The 14,351-nt window shown below is 57.5% G+C and overlaps 4 protein-coding genes across 4 annotated transcripts; 1 reads left to right on the forward strand and 3 right to left on the reverse strand.

Annotated features, from left to right (window-relative positions):
• Positions 1–131: 131 nt before the first annotated feature.
• UV8b_03872 (uncharacterized protein) lies at positions 132–1,025 on the forward strand (the record flags this gene model as incomplete). Its single annotated transcript, XM_043141370.1, has 5 exons — positions 132–206; positions 284–322; positions 413–496; positions 575–898; positions 1,005–1,025. 5 exons carry the CDS (start codon positions 132–134, stop codon positions 1,023–1,025), a joined length of 543 nt encoding a protein of 180 aa, XP_042997304.1.
• A 1,674-nt stretch (positions 1,026–2,699) lies between these two features.
• Positions 2,700–3,343, reverse strand: UV8b_03873 (uncharacterized protein; the record flags this gene model as incomplete). Its single annotated transcript, XM_043141371.1, has 2 exons — positions 2,700–3,022; positions 3,226–3,343. The coding sequence occupies 2 exons, from the start codon at positions 3,341–3,343 to the stop codon at positions 2,700–2,702; spliced, it is 441 nt and encodes a 146-aa protein (XP_042997305.1).
• Positions 3,344–4,487: 1,144 nt separating this feature from the next.
• On the reverse strand, positions 4,488–5,636 carry UV8b_03874 (uncharacterized protein; the record flags this gene model as incomplete). Its single annotated transcript, XM_043141372.1, has 1 exon — positions 4,488–5,636. The coding sequence occupies one exon, from the start codon at positions 5,634–5,636 to the stop codon at positions 4,488–4,490; it is 1,149 nt and encodes a 382-aa protein (XP_042997306.1).
• A 5,647-nt stretch (positions 5,637–11,283) lies between these two features.
• Positions 11,284–13,855, reverse strand: UV8b_03875 (uncharacterized protein; the record flags this gene model as incomplete). The annotated part of the gene is made up of 4 exons (XM_043141373.1): positions 11,284–11,904; positions 11,987–12,160; positions 12,287–13,361; positions 13,488–13,855. 4 exons carry the CDS (start codon positions 13,853–13,855, stop codon positions 11,284–11,286), a joined length of 2,238 nt encoding a protein of 745 aa, XP_042997307.1.
• Positions 13,856–14,351: the final 496 nt, after the last annotated feature.

The following is a 14,351-nucleotide window of genomic DNA, read 5'->3' on the forward strand; positions in this document are numbered from 1 at the left end:
ATTCTCAAGTCGCTGGCGAACGTAGGTTCTTCCTACAGTTGCACTGCGAACCCGCGCGGCTTCCGTGCAAGGCACAGCCACTTGCTGGTCCGACTTGTGCAGCATCGCCAACATCGTCACAACTAGCCACCATGGGTGCGGGCATGTCATGGCTATCCAACCTCCTATGGGCAAAGAAGGAAATTAGAATATTGATCCTGGGCCTTGTACGTGGGCACGAGCGAGAGCGCGCGTGTTGAGCGAGATATCTCTTACCCACGTTGCTAACGGGACCCTCGCGCAGGACAATGCTGGCAAAACAACGCTTCTTTACAGGCTGAAGGTAATCAATCGGCCGACCGAGGAGGCTCCTCTGCGTCAAAGCCAAGGCCGGCCATGACCCAAGCTGAACTGACTTTTGGTTGCGCAACAGATTGGCGAGGTAGTCACGACAATACCCACCATCGGCTTCAACGTCGAGTCAGTCACTTACAAGAATCTCAATTTTAACGTCTGGGTATGTGTGCGCTGGGCACGTGCTAGGGGGTGGGACGGTTGTTCCAGAGTTGCTGCTTACTCGGACGTTTTTTTGTAGGATCTCGGTGGCCAGACGAGTATTCGGCCGTACTGGCGATGCTACTACGCCAACACTGCGGCCGTGATATTTGTCGTCGACTCTACCGACATTGAACGATTGCAAACGGCGGCCGAGGAACTAGCGGCGATGCTGAACGAGGAGGAGCTGAAGGATGCGGCATTGCTGGTCTTTGCCAACAAGCAAGATCAGCCGGGCGCCAAGGGTGCGGGCGAAATCTCGGAAGCTCTAAGACTCGGCGAGCTTCGAGACAGAAACTGGAGCATAATGGCCTGCTCTGCTGTCGACGGCAGCGGCATTAACGAAGGCATGGATTGGCTGGTGGTGAGTCTAGACGACATGCAAAAGAATCCCACTTGGGACATGGCCTTGCCGTCATTCTTGCTGTCCCGACGACTAACGCCTTTTTTTTTCCCTCCCCCCACGATAGCAAACCATGAACCAGGAGTAAACGCTGGCACGACCGACCGTTTTGGTTTTCCATCTGGCCAGATCGAACGTGCCTGCTCCTGTGTTTTGTTTTGTCCCCCCCCTTTTTTTTTTTCCTTTTTATTCTCCTATTTGTGTCATTTTCATTCCTATGCAATCATTTCGAAGAAAAGAAATACCTGTAACAATAACAACGACGTGATGAACAAACGTGACTCACGATTCTCTCGCACCCAAGCAGCAGCTCATGGGAGACAGGCACACAGGACAGCCGCGTGGAGGCGACAAAATCCACCGCAGTGCCAGCCGAGTCCCAAGAATCGGCCCGACGAGATGGGATCGATCCGTCAGCGTGGGATCCGGGGGGGCGCAGAGGCCCTGAGGCCATCAATGAGGCTTACTAGTACGATAATAATAATAGTCTGGGCTGGGGGGTCCGCCAAGGTCCTCCCCTCGACTCCTTGCCAAAGAACTGCGTAGCGCATTTACGGCGTGTGTTTTTTCCCGGCTCAAATATGCAAAGACCGCCAAAGACCACCAAAGACCACCCACCCACCGGTTGACCATCGGACGCGAAGCGCTCGCTCGCTCGCTCGCTCGTCTCTCGTTACCGAGTCCACCAACACCGGTGTCGAGACGGCACTGCAACGCGACGCTCCTCCCGAGTCGGAAAGCGAGCGCCGCGACACCACCGCCACACGAGACGAGAGCGTCGCTCCCAACCTCGCGTCGCGTCACGTCACGTCACGTCACGACGGCCCTGGGCTCCGAATGCACCCCCTACGAGGAGGCCTTCCGCCCCAGGCACATCTTGAGCACCTCGACCCTGGCGAATACGACGACCGTGCAACCGCGCACGGGATAAGCATATACCCAGCGCGCAGCGGGTTGCGGCTCCCCAACTTGATTTCTTCCTCGTTCTACTCGTTCCACACCCTCCCGGATACCTGCAGGTATAGACGCCACCGAGACGGCGCGATACGAACTGCTGTGGAGAGGTGTGAGCGGCGGGCCACCACGGCCGTCTTTGGCTCTGCGGCACCCGTCCAGGCGCACGGCGTACAAGGCCATTCCCAATCGCGGCTGCGGAAAGCCCTCGACCCCTATTCTTCGCCCGTCGACCTGGCAACGTCGCCGTGCTGGCGCGAGGGCTCCGTGAGCCGGCGAAGCGTCGGCCCAGGGCAGCTGGCGAGCCCCCCCCTTTCTTTTCTTTTCTTCTCTTTTCTTTATTTCATTTCATTCTACTTTATTCTATTTTGTCGCGCGACCCAAGGTCCAGTTCGTCTTTGCGACTGCGGGGTGCGAGGGACTGAAACGAATCGAGGGTCTGCTTTGTACATGGCATGGCATGGCATGGCATGGCTCGCACCGCATCGCATCGCATCGCATCGCATGGTGGGATGGGCGCCTGGCTGGGTGGATGAGTCAAGTTGGGTGCCAGGCGCGTCATGTTGCAGGGATAGCTGGGATCGATGCCATCACAGCAGGCAACGCCGGGTAGTGTAGCGGATGACGGCGCGGCGCATGCATCAGCCGGGCGGGCCAGCCTGCAGCTCGGCCGGTTTGTTGCATGTGTGTGTATTCGACGGCAAGGCAGAAACAACGCACGAGCAGGGCTATTTTCCGCCGCGCGACAGCGGTTCGCTTTGTCCTCGATTAAACTTGATTTACATACGCTGATAGAGAGATACATGCATTACCAGATCCATGCGCGGCGGGGTGTTGTTTGCCAGAGGGGGATAGGGATGTGGGGGACAGCGAGCCGGGCAAGAACAAGACCAGCAGCTTTCTGCTCATCCAGAGAGTCAAGAACCGTCGCCTTGCCCGTCACCCGTCTCGCGGATTCCCCCAACAAAAACAGACTCACGACAGGTGCTGCCGCATCGCGGCGCTCACAAGCCTGCGCAGCAGACCGGGGGTCTTGCGACGGTGCCGGGTGCCCGCTGATCCACAGCGGCCCGGGACACGTCAACCCGCTTGTGGCGGGCGATGCTGCCACGCTCCGGGGTTTCCTGCCCACTTGGCCCGGAAGGGGGAGTCGGCGCAACAGGCGGGAGATCCGGGTTGCCGCTGCCGCTGCCGCTGCCGCTGCCACGATCGCGGATCGCGGTGAAAACAAGGGCGGGGCGGCAGCGGGGGTCCAGACGCCGTGCCAACTGCCGTTCTGCTCAGCAGAGGGAGGCGTGTTGAGTACGGCCCAGCTCTTCGAGTCGCCTAGAAACCCTCTTCCGCAGTCTTCCCCGTGGTTTCAGCGTCTTGGCCGCCCCGAACTAGCGGGTCGACTCTGCGCTGTTCGATTTCCATTGCCATGTCAGTGTCGGGGGTTAGCTCAGGCAGCATTATTCCAGACAACGACTGCCCGAGCTAGCGGAATAACGAAGGGAGAAAAAAAAAATTACTTGAAAAAAAAATCAAGTGTCGTAGCAACAAAGGATCCGAATTGCAAAGTCCGGTTTGATATCGTCCTTGTTCCGCGACAAAAGTGACCAACTTAACTTCGTAAGGGGCCATGGAAAAAAGTCAGTCAATCAGCCAAGCATCAAGCCCAGCGACGTCATGCTTTCCGTAGCCTCCCACAAGCTATCTATCGTATTGTGATGCATGTCGGTGCGCTGTGGCTCGTTGGTTGTCCATGAGCATTCGTTAATCCGGTAACAGCTGAAAGACAGGGGGAGAAGCCCGGGGTAGCTGAATGGGAGTTTGACGTTGTGAGCGGCCAAGGTACGTCCGTCAGAGGTGTCTTTGTACGACCCGCCAGCGGGGGGGCAACAGTTGGAATAAAGATGAAGAATCGGGATGCCAGGAAATCGCAAATCCAGTGAAGAAGACCCTCGGTCCATGCCGAGTGTTGTGCATTGCTGCAGGTTCCTCTTGTCTTAAGCCCAGGAATATCCAAAATAAGAAGAATACATGATTGGGGGTGGAAAAAAAAAGAAGAAAAAAAGGAAAATAACACTGCAGAAAGGAGAAAGAGAAAGGGTGGCGAACGGCATGGCATCGTCAGGATTCCTGCCCGACTAGCCGAAAACATGTCCAGCTTGAAAGCTTGACTCGATGCATGAAAAACGAACAGCAAGATACGAGAAGAGCCGAGATTGCTTTATAAAACACGGGGGAAAAAAAAGAGAAATGATTAAAAAAAAAAAAAAGGCAAGAGACCCAAAGCAAGAGGAGTGCTTGAAGAGTGGTATTTGCAGTCGAGATTGCTCAAACTCCTTTCCCAATGCAGAACATCATGGAATAAAAAACGCCCAAGTCGCAGGATGCCGCTTCAAATGTGTCGTCTATGTCGCTGTGTGAATGGTGCAAGATGCCTGCTCCGCTGTTTGCCCCGAATGGAAGTTGGAATTCATAAGCCGCAGTTCGCATATTATCAAGACGATGAAGATGATGATGATGATGATGATGATGATGATGATGATGTCGTCGCCGTCGTCGTCGTGACCATGTCGTGGCCGTCCCCAGATGCCGTCGTTTGTGGTTGTCACATGATGGTCGCATACTCCTGGTAGCGATCCCAGCCAAAGCCGCCCATGCCCATGCCCATGCCCACGCCCATGCCCACGCCCACGCCCACGCCCACGCTCACGCCGCATTGAGAAGAGGCAAGCATGCTGGGCAGAGGCAGCGCTGCTGCGAGCATCGGACCTTGGATGGGCGGCGAACCAAAGTAGAAGGGGCTTGACGAGTAGGGCTGGGTGAAGGCCAGGGCGGGAGGAGAGGAGGGCATCTGGACGTCGCTCATGCCCAGGGTCGTCCACACCGGCGTGCTATCGGATTCGGCCGACGAGGTGGCCAGGCCTGGGCTCGAAGGCAGGACTCGCCAGGCGTCGACTGCGGGGAGGGAGCTGCTTGGCGGAGGCTGCGACCAGAAAGCACTGGCGGGAGAAGAGCTGGGCAGCAGCGGAGGCTGGCGGACGAGATGGACGACGCGAGGCGCCAGCGCGGGGGGCGGCGGCGGCGGCGGCGGCGGCGGCGGCAGCAGAGGCTTCATGAGAGCCATGAGGCTGGACTTGACCTCGTCGCTCTTGCCGATCAACAGCTCTCCGGCACCCTCCTCCTCGAGGCCTTCCAGAGCGGTGGCGTGGGCGCGATAGACGAACCTGTTGACGGCCTGGACGAAGTCGTCGTGCAGCTTGCGGCACTGCTGGTCCTTGTCGGGCCAGTCATACGTGTTGGCCTTGGCGTCGACGCAGTGGACCTGCTCGTGGTAGCCGACCAGAGCAGCGATGGTGTCGGGCGTGAGCTTGTAGGCAACTTCGTTGCGGAGCACCATGTCGACGTGGACAATGTAGGCTTCGACGTGGACGAGGCGATGGCTGAAGAGGAGGTGGTGCTCGAGGGGATCGGCAGGCATGTCGGGATCGGCGTCGAGGTCGGCGTCGGGGTGGTCGGCGTCGGCCAGGTTGGGGAGCATGAGCGAGGCAAGGGTCCAGATGGCGTTGGGCGACGACAGCAGGTCGGCCAGGCATCTCTGGTGCTGGGGAACGCTGTTGAGCGGGCGCTTTACGCGACTGACTCGCTTCAGGGTTTGCGTCAGCCAAGGCTCGACCTTGTTGCCCAGCACGACATTGACCGAGGAGGCCCTGGGGGCGAAGGCGGCAGCCGAGGCAGGGAGGAGCTGGACTGGCATGTCTTGGGAGCGGTTGGGAGCGTTGCGTTGGGTGGCAGCGGAAGAGCTTGAGAGACGAGGGGGGGGGGGGGGGCGGTTTGTGTTTCGGTCGGAGATGGTTCAGCGGTCAGCGGTCGGCGAGTCGGCGAGACATCCAGTCCAGTCCAGTCCAGTCCAGTCCAGTCCAGGCGGGGGAGAAACAGAAGAAAGGGAAAAAGTGAGAAAAAAAATGAAAAAAAAAAAAAAAAAAAAAAAAGAGAGAGAGAGAGAGAGAGAGAGAGAGAGAGAAAATGACCAAGGCGGCGAGGCAAAGCAGGCGGTTTTATCGGCAGCTGTTTGGCCGTGGAGATGGCACGATGTCGTCGCCTGCTGGGCGGCCGCGGCCAAGATGAAAAGATGAAACAGAAAAGACAAGGGCGGACGAAGGTTGTTGTGTTGGTGGAGAGCTGGGAGGAAGCGCTTCAGCAATGCGGAGGGGTGGCGGCCAGGTGGAGATATACTTTCTCCAGTCTGCTTAACATACCTTAGGTACCTACCTTAGGTACCTTACCTAGGTGCATACCTAGGTACCTAAGGTAAGGAAGGAGGTAGGTAGGTACCTGGTAACCAATCTTGTGGTCAGCAAGGCACATGCAAGTGGCTGGAGCATCACGGCCAGCTGCGGCCAACTGACGAGATCTGCCAACTGACTGCCAGCGCGCGTCTGATGGGCTTGCCTTGGACCGACCGACCGCTGGACTGGACCTGCACCTGCACCACCTGCACCGACCCCATTGATCGACCCTGGTTATGCGCCGCCGGAAACCCCGTCAAAACGGTCAACTCAACTCCATCATGCCCAGACTGACTCCGCCACGCCCACCTATGTACCTACATAGGTACATACCTTAGGTATGTTTGGATGTATGCACGCTGCAAGCCCAGCTGGCTGGCGGCAACCCAGACGCCTCTCCCTCGGTGCCAGCAGCCCAGTTGACTTTGGATTGTCCCGTCGTCTGGTCCCAGCCGTCTTCCTCGCGCGACGGTTACCGAACCAGGGTTTGCAAACTTGGAAGCTGGAGCTCGCAGCTTGGTGCTCCGTACACCCGTACTCCGTACTATGTACTCTGTACTCTGTTCTCTGTACACAAGCTCAGCGCCGCTGGGTTACGATGGTCGTGGCGTGCAAAAATAGGTCGGGCCGCATCTCATCGGCAGGCTGGGGGGTGTGCCGTCATCAATCTGCGCCATCATCCCATCTTCCCATCTGCCACGCCCGCTGGCTGCCATCCTGGATCCACGGCATCCATCCATCCATCTGGACCCAACGGCCCGACCACCCAGCAAAGACCCCTTTTCTTGCTTCATGATTCTTGCCTGCGCGGCCTGTGTGCGCGCCAAGAACTCGGAGCATTTCAAGCTACTCCGGGTTGCTGCTCTCCTGTCCCCCGTCGTCATCTTGTCTTGTCTGCCGAGTACTCCGTACTCCCTACTCCGTAGCTGAAAGCTGCGTTGCAACGCCACCACACAACGTTGCCCTGTCCTTTGATCCGCGGTGCTGCTAGTCCGATTTCGCTTTGCCGCGCGAGTGGGCTTGTTGGCACTCGTATCCTTGTTCCTTTCCACGGCCGAAAAGTCCACGTCTGGCATTGCTCCGGTATGCCAATCCCAACTCCACTCCCCATAAGCGCAAGGAAACAAGGGAACCTGGTTTGCGCAAAGTCGACACGACACGCCCATACTACCCGTCACTCGACTCTTGCGAGGGAGCCAAAGAGGAAGCCGACCCAAGGCAGAGAGAGAGAGAGAGCCTCGTGTCGAACCAAAAGCAGAAGCATTCAACACAGGAGGAGTTGCGTTGCTGGACAGAGTACCGAGTACTCCGTAGGTACCTATGCAGGTGTTTGTCCTAAAACGAGACTCGGGTTAGCCAACCCCCCATCCATGGCCGCAAGATGAGCGTCCTGAAAGCCGACGGCGGCTACTTTTTGGCATTGACTGACTGAAGACAGATACCGAGTCATGATGCATTGTGCCGCCTACTCACTCCATCGCACCACACACACGGCGCATCCCTGGTACTGGGGGCGTTTCGTTCAACCTGTCGCGTCGTCGTAGCCGTCAGAAAATCCCACAATCTCCCATGACACCTACCGGATCGCCCCTCTCCCAGAGCGGCAAAGGCTCGAGACATCATCTTCTCACTCCACTCCCGACGAGGTGAAGAGTGCAACTTGCGCGGCATCGGCAGCCAGCGGAATGGCAAAGGCAAGGCTTGTTCTGTTCTGTTCAATCACGTAAATCTTCCCTCTCCTGCCTGGCAGCTAGGTTGGTGCAAACGCTGCAGAAGCAAAGAAGCAGGTTCTTGACCCGCTCCCAACAACCCCCAAGTCCCCGTGGTTGAATCAACCTTGTCCGCATCATGTTCGTAGTTGCCTGTATTCCGTAGCTCCAGGTCAGGCTTCTCAACAAGATGAAAATATGCCGATTTGCAGCATACACGGCGTATCCGATACCGTCCTCGTCTATATCCGGCTTCCCTGTTCTGGCGGAAACGAGCCTTCCCCCCCCCCCTTGGCTCTGAGTCTGGAACAGGGCAAGTAAGCCCTGCGATGTAGCATCTTTGTAAAAGATCTACGGGGAACCTTTTTTTTTTTCCTTCGTGGCGCAGACGCCAAAGAACGCTTTGCCACATCCACTGGTAGCAGCCTAGACAATTCCAAACCAAGGGGTCAACAGAGCCACATGCTCTCACGTATGCGCATCAGTCCGGACACGCGTCGACGCGCCGACCAAGCTAACGCGGGGGCTGCATCAAAAGGGCGAAATTTAAATCGTCGAGACATGTTAAACCGGATACTATGGACAGAGGGTATGTACCATTTCCGCCCAACACAGTGTGGTGAGTTTACAAGTCGGGCGGCCAAGTCAAGGGGGGGTAGAGTCATCGTGGTCCGGACCTCGCGATAGAGACCAGTAAGTCATGAGACAATGGCCGCCTCTTGGAAAGCTGGGAGATTGCCGTTTGCCCCTGAACATGACGAGCCCCTCAAGGCGTTTTCACCTCATCTCGTGGGAATCGGATCCGGCGATAGCCATTCGCCGCCTGCCGACGGATGCGTCTGGAGGAAGCCTGCTCCGTTGAGGTATCCCTGAGCAAATGGAACGCAAGACTAAAATGTCCAGAGTTTAATGATTGATCAAACATCACAGGGTCCTGGCCATGCGGTTGGTCAGAGGCTGTTGCCGCTCGGCACAAGCTAGCGCACATATCCAGGGTTCCAGCAGCAATGGGAGTCTCGCCAAAAGCTCGGCCTGAGACCATGGCAGTAAAGGTGCCTGCCTGCCTGCCTGCCTGCCAGGGATCACGAAATCCGGAGAGCAGCAAGGTATTGAGGCGACAAACCGCCAAAGCACGGCAAGGAACCCGAACACGTCCGGCTTGTGATTGGTTCCAGAAATCAAGACCACGGCGAGTCCATGTGGTGCTGGTGGAGTTGACGCAGGTGTTGCCCGCAACGAAGCCGCCATGATTGGCCACAACTCACTGCGAAGAGGCCAATGGTGATGGCATACTCGACTAGTCGTCAGTTGGGAGGCTTTTCCCCCGTCGACGGACGGGCGGCCTCCCTAATAGTCGGCAATGAAGTGTGTCCTATTCGGGAAACACACGGGGGCTAGCGCTTCGGCGAAAAGGGCGACCAAAAGAAGAAACCAGGTGAATGGCAGAAACAGGCAACATGTCCGTAATGTCGCGTCGCCAATCTGATGGAGAAGCGGATTATGGATGAGCGCCAACGTTCAACGGGGATTACCGCGACAGGGGAATGTCTGGAATGGTGGTGGCATTCGACAGCCCTATGGGTCCGTAGACGGCCGTGGACCTGCCTGCTTCCATTCTCTGGTGTGTGCGTTCCTCTCGCATCATGCTCCGTCACGTCACGCACCCTGGCAAGAGATTCTGCGTGGCGTCGGCGCTGGCTCGGTGACCACAAGAATGTTTTCGCTGGTAAGCGCATCAAGCCGCCTCTGGAGCAGTTGCCGCGATGGCGGTATGGCGACTCGACTCGACTCCATCCGAGATGGAAATGGCAAACGTCCACGCCATGCCTGGTGGGGTTTTGGAAGATGCCGGCTGAAAGACTCTGACCAAGTTCCGACCCCTGTAGGAGTCTCGATGCGCCCAGGATCAGGGTTCTGGCGTCTGGGAGAGGGAGCTTGTTGTTGTTGTTGTCTTTGGCCGCAATGGAAGACTTCAAGTTGGGTCGAGGCGCAGGAAGCAAAGAATCGAGAGCTGCAGAGTACTCAGCCACAACCTTTAGCGATCCATCCATGCAGGGCATGGCCAGGCCGCCGCTGGCCCTGGCCCGTGCACAATCCAGCTGCTCCATCCCTAGACCTGCGGCAACGTGAATCGCAGCTTGCACCTGCCTGCACCTGCCTGCTCCTGCCTGCTCCTGCCTGCTCCTCCTGCCTGCTCCTGCCTGCGCCTGCCTGCGCCTGCCTGCACCACCTCTGCACCTGCCTACAAGAGACGCCATACTCCGTAGCAGCCCCCGACACCCAGCAGGCCAAGTCTCGTCTCACCCCAGCGCCACCGCTCAAAACCGCCATGCCAGCGCCGTCATGTCACCCCAGCAATTCGTAGCCCTCAACTTGCGCACGTCGACAATGCCGGCCCGTACAAGATCCCCCGCAGCCTCCGAGCACGGGATAGGATCACGCCCCCCCACCCTTGCGCGGCTACGGGAAACTACGGATGAGCCCAATAGCCCACACGCGCCTTCCCCCCCACCCCCCCCCACACCCCGCCGCGTGGCTATGTTCCCGGCTTTCTCCGCACCGCCACCGCCACCGCCCCCGCCCCCGCCCCATTGAACCCTCCCCCCCCCCCTTTTTTTTTTTTTCCCTCACCGCGTCATGACGTCGGTTTTCAGAGTTCAAGGGCCGTCATGTCATTAATCGTCCATCGTGAGTGACACCTCGTCCCGTGACCAGCCGCCCGTCTCCCCTCACCGACAGAACTTTTCTTCCAGGAACCCGGAACCACCACGGCTCGGCGTACCTCGGCATGGCATTGGGGCGGGCCAATTGCGCAGCACCAGGCCCGTATCTTGGGAAAACCCCGCCGCGGAGGCTCGATCAGGTGGCCAGATGCGAAACGTCTCCCTCGTCTGCCGTGTTGCGCACGTGTCGAAGCGCGGGGAATTGGCTGCTGCGAAAGGGCAGCTGGACGTAATGGAATGCCTTTGTCGATTCGACAGTGTGGTGTCTTGTTGCGGGTGCCCTGATTTGGCTGCATCAGTCACTGCCACGCGGCGAATTCAAGTCCCAGTCACAGAGAGTCCCCGATTAAGAAATAATAAGGATTATCAAATTCAGATCCCAACCCATCTCCATCCCATCTCCATCACTTCAGTGTTTTCCTGCTCCTCACTGATTGGACACACACACACACACACACACCACCACCACCACACAAATGTCCTCCTCGATAATAGCCATAGCGTGGCCTCATGTCGTCTGTGAGTAACGTGCTGCGCAAGTTGAAATGCCGTGCTAGAACCGCCCTGGACATGGAATAGCATGTCAACCAAGATAAATTCCTCCATGTCCGTACAAAAAGCTGCAAAAGAAAAAAGAAAAAAAAGAAAAAGAAAACATGTGTTGCCCAGTCCACCGCGCCTGGTCATCCATCCAGCTCCCTGGCCACGCCTCGTGAGATCCAGTCGGCGAGCGCCATGGTCGTGATCATGGGATTGACGCCGCTTGCACTGGGGAAAACGCTGGCATCGGCCACGTACAGGTTGCTGGTGCCCCAAACCTTGCCATGCATGTCCACGACCCCGGACTCCTCGTCGGCGCTCATGCGGCAGGATCCCATCTGATGAGCCGATAGAGATATCGCCACCGGCGGCTCGTTTCCGACCCGTCGGAGCTCCCTGATCCATGCCGCAAAGTCGGCGTCAGTGAACTCTGGGTCCTCGCCGGCTTGAAGCTCGGCCTGCCTCTTGCCGCCGTCTTTGGGTGTGAAGGGTGCCAGGTGATGGTAGTGGGGTCGGATCTCGGTGGCTCCTGTGACGTAGCATATTTTGGCCAAAGCAACAACACCCTCAAGGGCGTGCTGACGATCAAAGTCGGACATGGTGTAGTCGATCCGGGGCGTGCCCTTGTCGGGGTCTGCATACACGCGGCCAGTGTCGCGGTCCCTGACCAAGGAAATGAAGGTTCCCAGGTGCCTATACTTCAGCGCCAACACCTTGGCATCGACACCGTCCTTCCACGACTGAACGGCAAACGTCGTGTAGGGCTTAACGGACAAGTTTGCTCGCGGTCAGCGTGGGTATACATTCAACGTGCGGCACAACGGCCAGAGACGGGAGCCGACTCACAACGTTGCAGGTAGGCTCCAGCTTGGCTCCATGGCCTTTTCCGTCCAGGTTGTCAAACTCGCTGACGTAGGACGTGATGATGCCTCCTTCCCACGACAGCATCTCCCGCGTTCCGAAGACGGCGGAAACAAGATTCGTCGGGTGCAGATGAAGGTTTCTTCCGACTTGACGGTTCTAATATTTCGCGCAAATGCCAATGTGTCAGGAACACGCGAAAAAAAAAAGAAAAAAAAAAAAAAAAGGATGCTTGAGCCCCCCTATTTCGCTCCCAGCACTTCCCCTCTCCCGTCAGTCACTCACCATGACGCCACTCTTGGCAAGGATGACGGGGCTCCATATGGATCCGCCAGACACAATGACCTTTTTGGCCTTGATGACAACTCGTCGCTGGGTTCGGGAGGATGTCGCCTCATGCAGATGCCCATTTTCGCCTCGTGCGGTCCACAAGCCTTCTACTCCCGTTGCCGTGACTCCGTCCTCGGCGAAAAGGACCCTGTCCACGGCGAATCCTTCCATGAACTCGGCACCGGCTTTGCCGGCAGCGGGGAGCCAGGCCACGGCGGGGCCTCTCTTCTCGCCTGAGCCGCAGCCAAGGTGGCAGTGGCCGCAGTAGTGTTCCTTGCCGGCCGTGTTCTGCTCGACAGCGCCGCCCTTCCAGCCCAGCTTCTGGGCACCATCCAGCAAGGCCTGGTTGCGCCCATTGTGGCGGATCGCATCCTTGCTGGCGCCGACAAAGTCCCAAACCCGATCCATGCTGTCGTCAAAGTCGCTCGAGGCAAACAGCGGCAACCCACTCGCGGCCCACTCGTCACGGACATGATCTTCCAATCGAAAGCAAACGCTCCAGTTGACGGTGCCGCCGCCGCCCCACGAGCCGCCACAAATGACCCCCGTGCTGTTGGAATCCGAGAAGTAGGCGCCGCCGGCGTCAAGAAGATAATGAGAGGCGGCAGGTTGAGTCATGGGCAACTGCGTTGGCGGAAAGTAGTAACCTTTGTCGACCACGATAACTCTATGTCCAGCTTCGGCTATGTTCTTGGCCGAGACACCGCCGCCGCATCCCGATCCGACAATGACCACGTCGGTCGAAATTTCGTGAATCCCCGTTCCGGCAGGCACCTGGAGAAAGTCGTAGTCGTGGCCTTGGTTTGGCTTCCAATCACGAGGAACGTCTGAATAGCCCGAGATGTCCCGGAACCACTGGCTTTGGACAGAATTTGCCAGTTGGGCCAGTGATGCAATCGATTTGCAGAGCATCCGGAGAGCAGTGAAACGAGACGAGGCCCAAGACTGCAAGATTTCTTGTCGGATTTTGGTGGGCTGTTGGGCGATGGGAGTCCAATACCCAGTCAGGAGCCTGCTACCCAGGTACCCGCTGTCGCAAGCGCATGACGAGTCAGCCAGGATGAAGAATGTCGAGTTGCGCAGAAGCGAAGCGGCTTTTCAACGGCATGAAAACGGCATTGTGGTAGCCTTTGAATGACATGAGGTCCAGACTCACCCGAGGAGATTCAAGACTGTGCTCAACTGGCCACGCTGGGGATTATCCGCAATCGACCGTAGGCAGCTATCTCTAACGTTGGCATCCTGAGAAGGACGGTACTCGAGATAGTCCTTGACCTTGTTTCTCGGGGGGGGCTTGGAAAGAGCTGAGACGCAGTCGTCGACAAGCTTCTCGAAGTCCCTGTCTGATAGAACAATGCTACCCCTCTTGTCCGTCACCGCAGAAGAGGTAGCCGAGGTGATGGACGGCAAGATGCCATCGACAAGGGCAAACAAGGTCTCCCATTGAGCTTCCGTCATAAAGTCCCTGGATGGAGCATCCGGCAGCAGGGTTGGCTGGGGACCCTCGGCATTGGAATTGGCCATGCCGCAGGAGATTTATCAAGCAGTAGCAGTCGGTCCCGATTTCGCTGGGGGAACGCGTCTTCACGCGATTTGGCAAAGTCGACAGGTGAGTTCCTCGGCGTGAGGACAGGAGACGCAAAACCGGACAGTTGGTAGTGGAGCTGGACAGACGAGGCGGCGAGGTTTTGGGGTAAAGCAGGTCGACAAAACTCGGGCTCGGATTCGCAGTTATGAGAAGCCCCTGATGCGTCTGGGATGGGAGCCGTGGACTTTTGAAAGCACTGCGGCAAGGGCAATAAGCGGATTAGCTCTGGAATAGCCAAAAAAAAAAAAAAAAAAAAAAAAAAAAAAAAAAAAAAAAAAGTTGGGAGGCAAAGGGCCGGGTGTGGAAGACAGACAGACCTCCGCTGTGCCTCATGAGCCCTGAATACCTACCCCTACCGAGGTAGGCGTACTGGGAGGTCGTAAAGTAAGCTGCTGCATGAATACCAGATGAATCCAGACACGACTCGGCTTG

This window comes from Ustilaginoidea virens, chromosome 3 (genome assembly GCF_000687475.1).
Source record: "Ustilaginoidea virens chromosome 3, complete sequence".
Classification (NCBI taxonomy): domain Eukaryota; kingdom Fungi; phylum Ascomycota; class Sordariomycetes; order Hypocreales; family Clavicipitaceae; genus Ustilaginoidea; species Ustilaginoidea virens.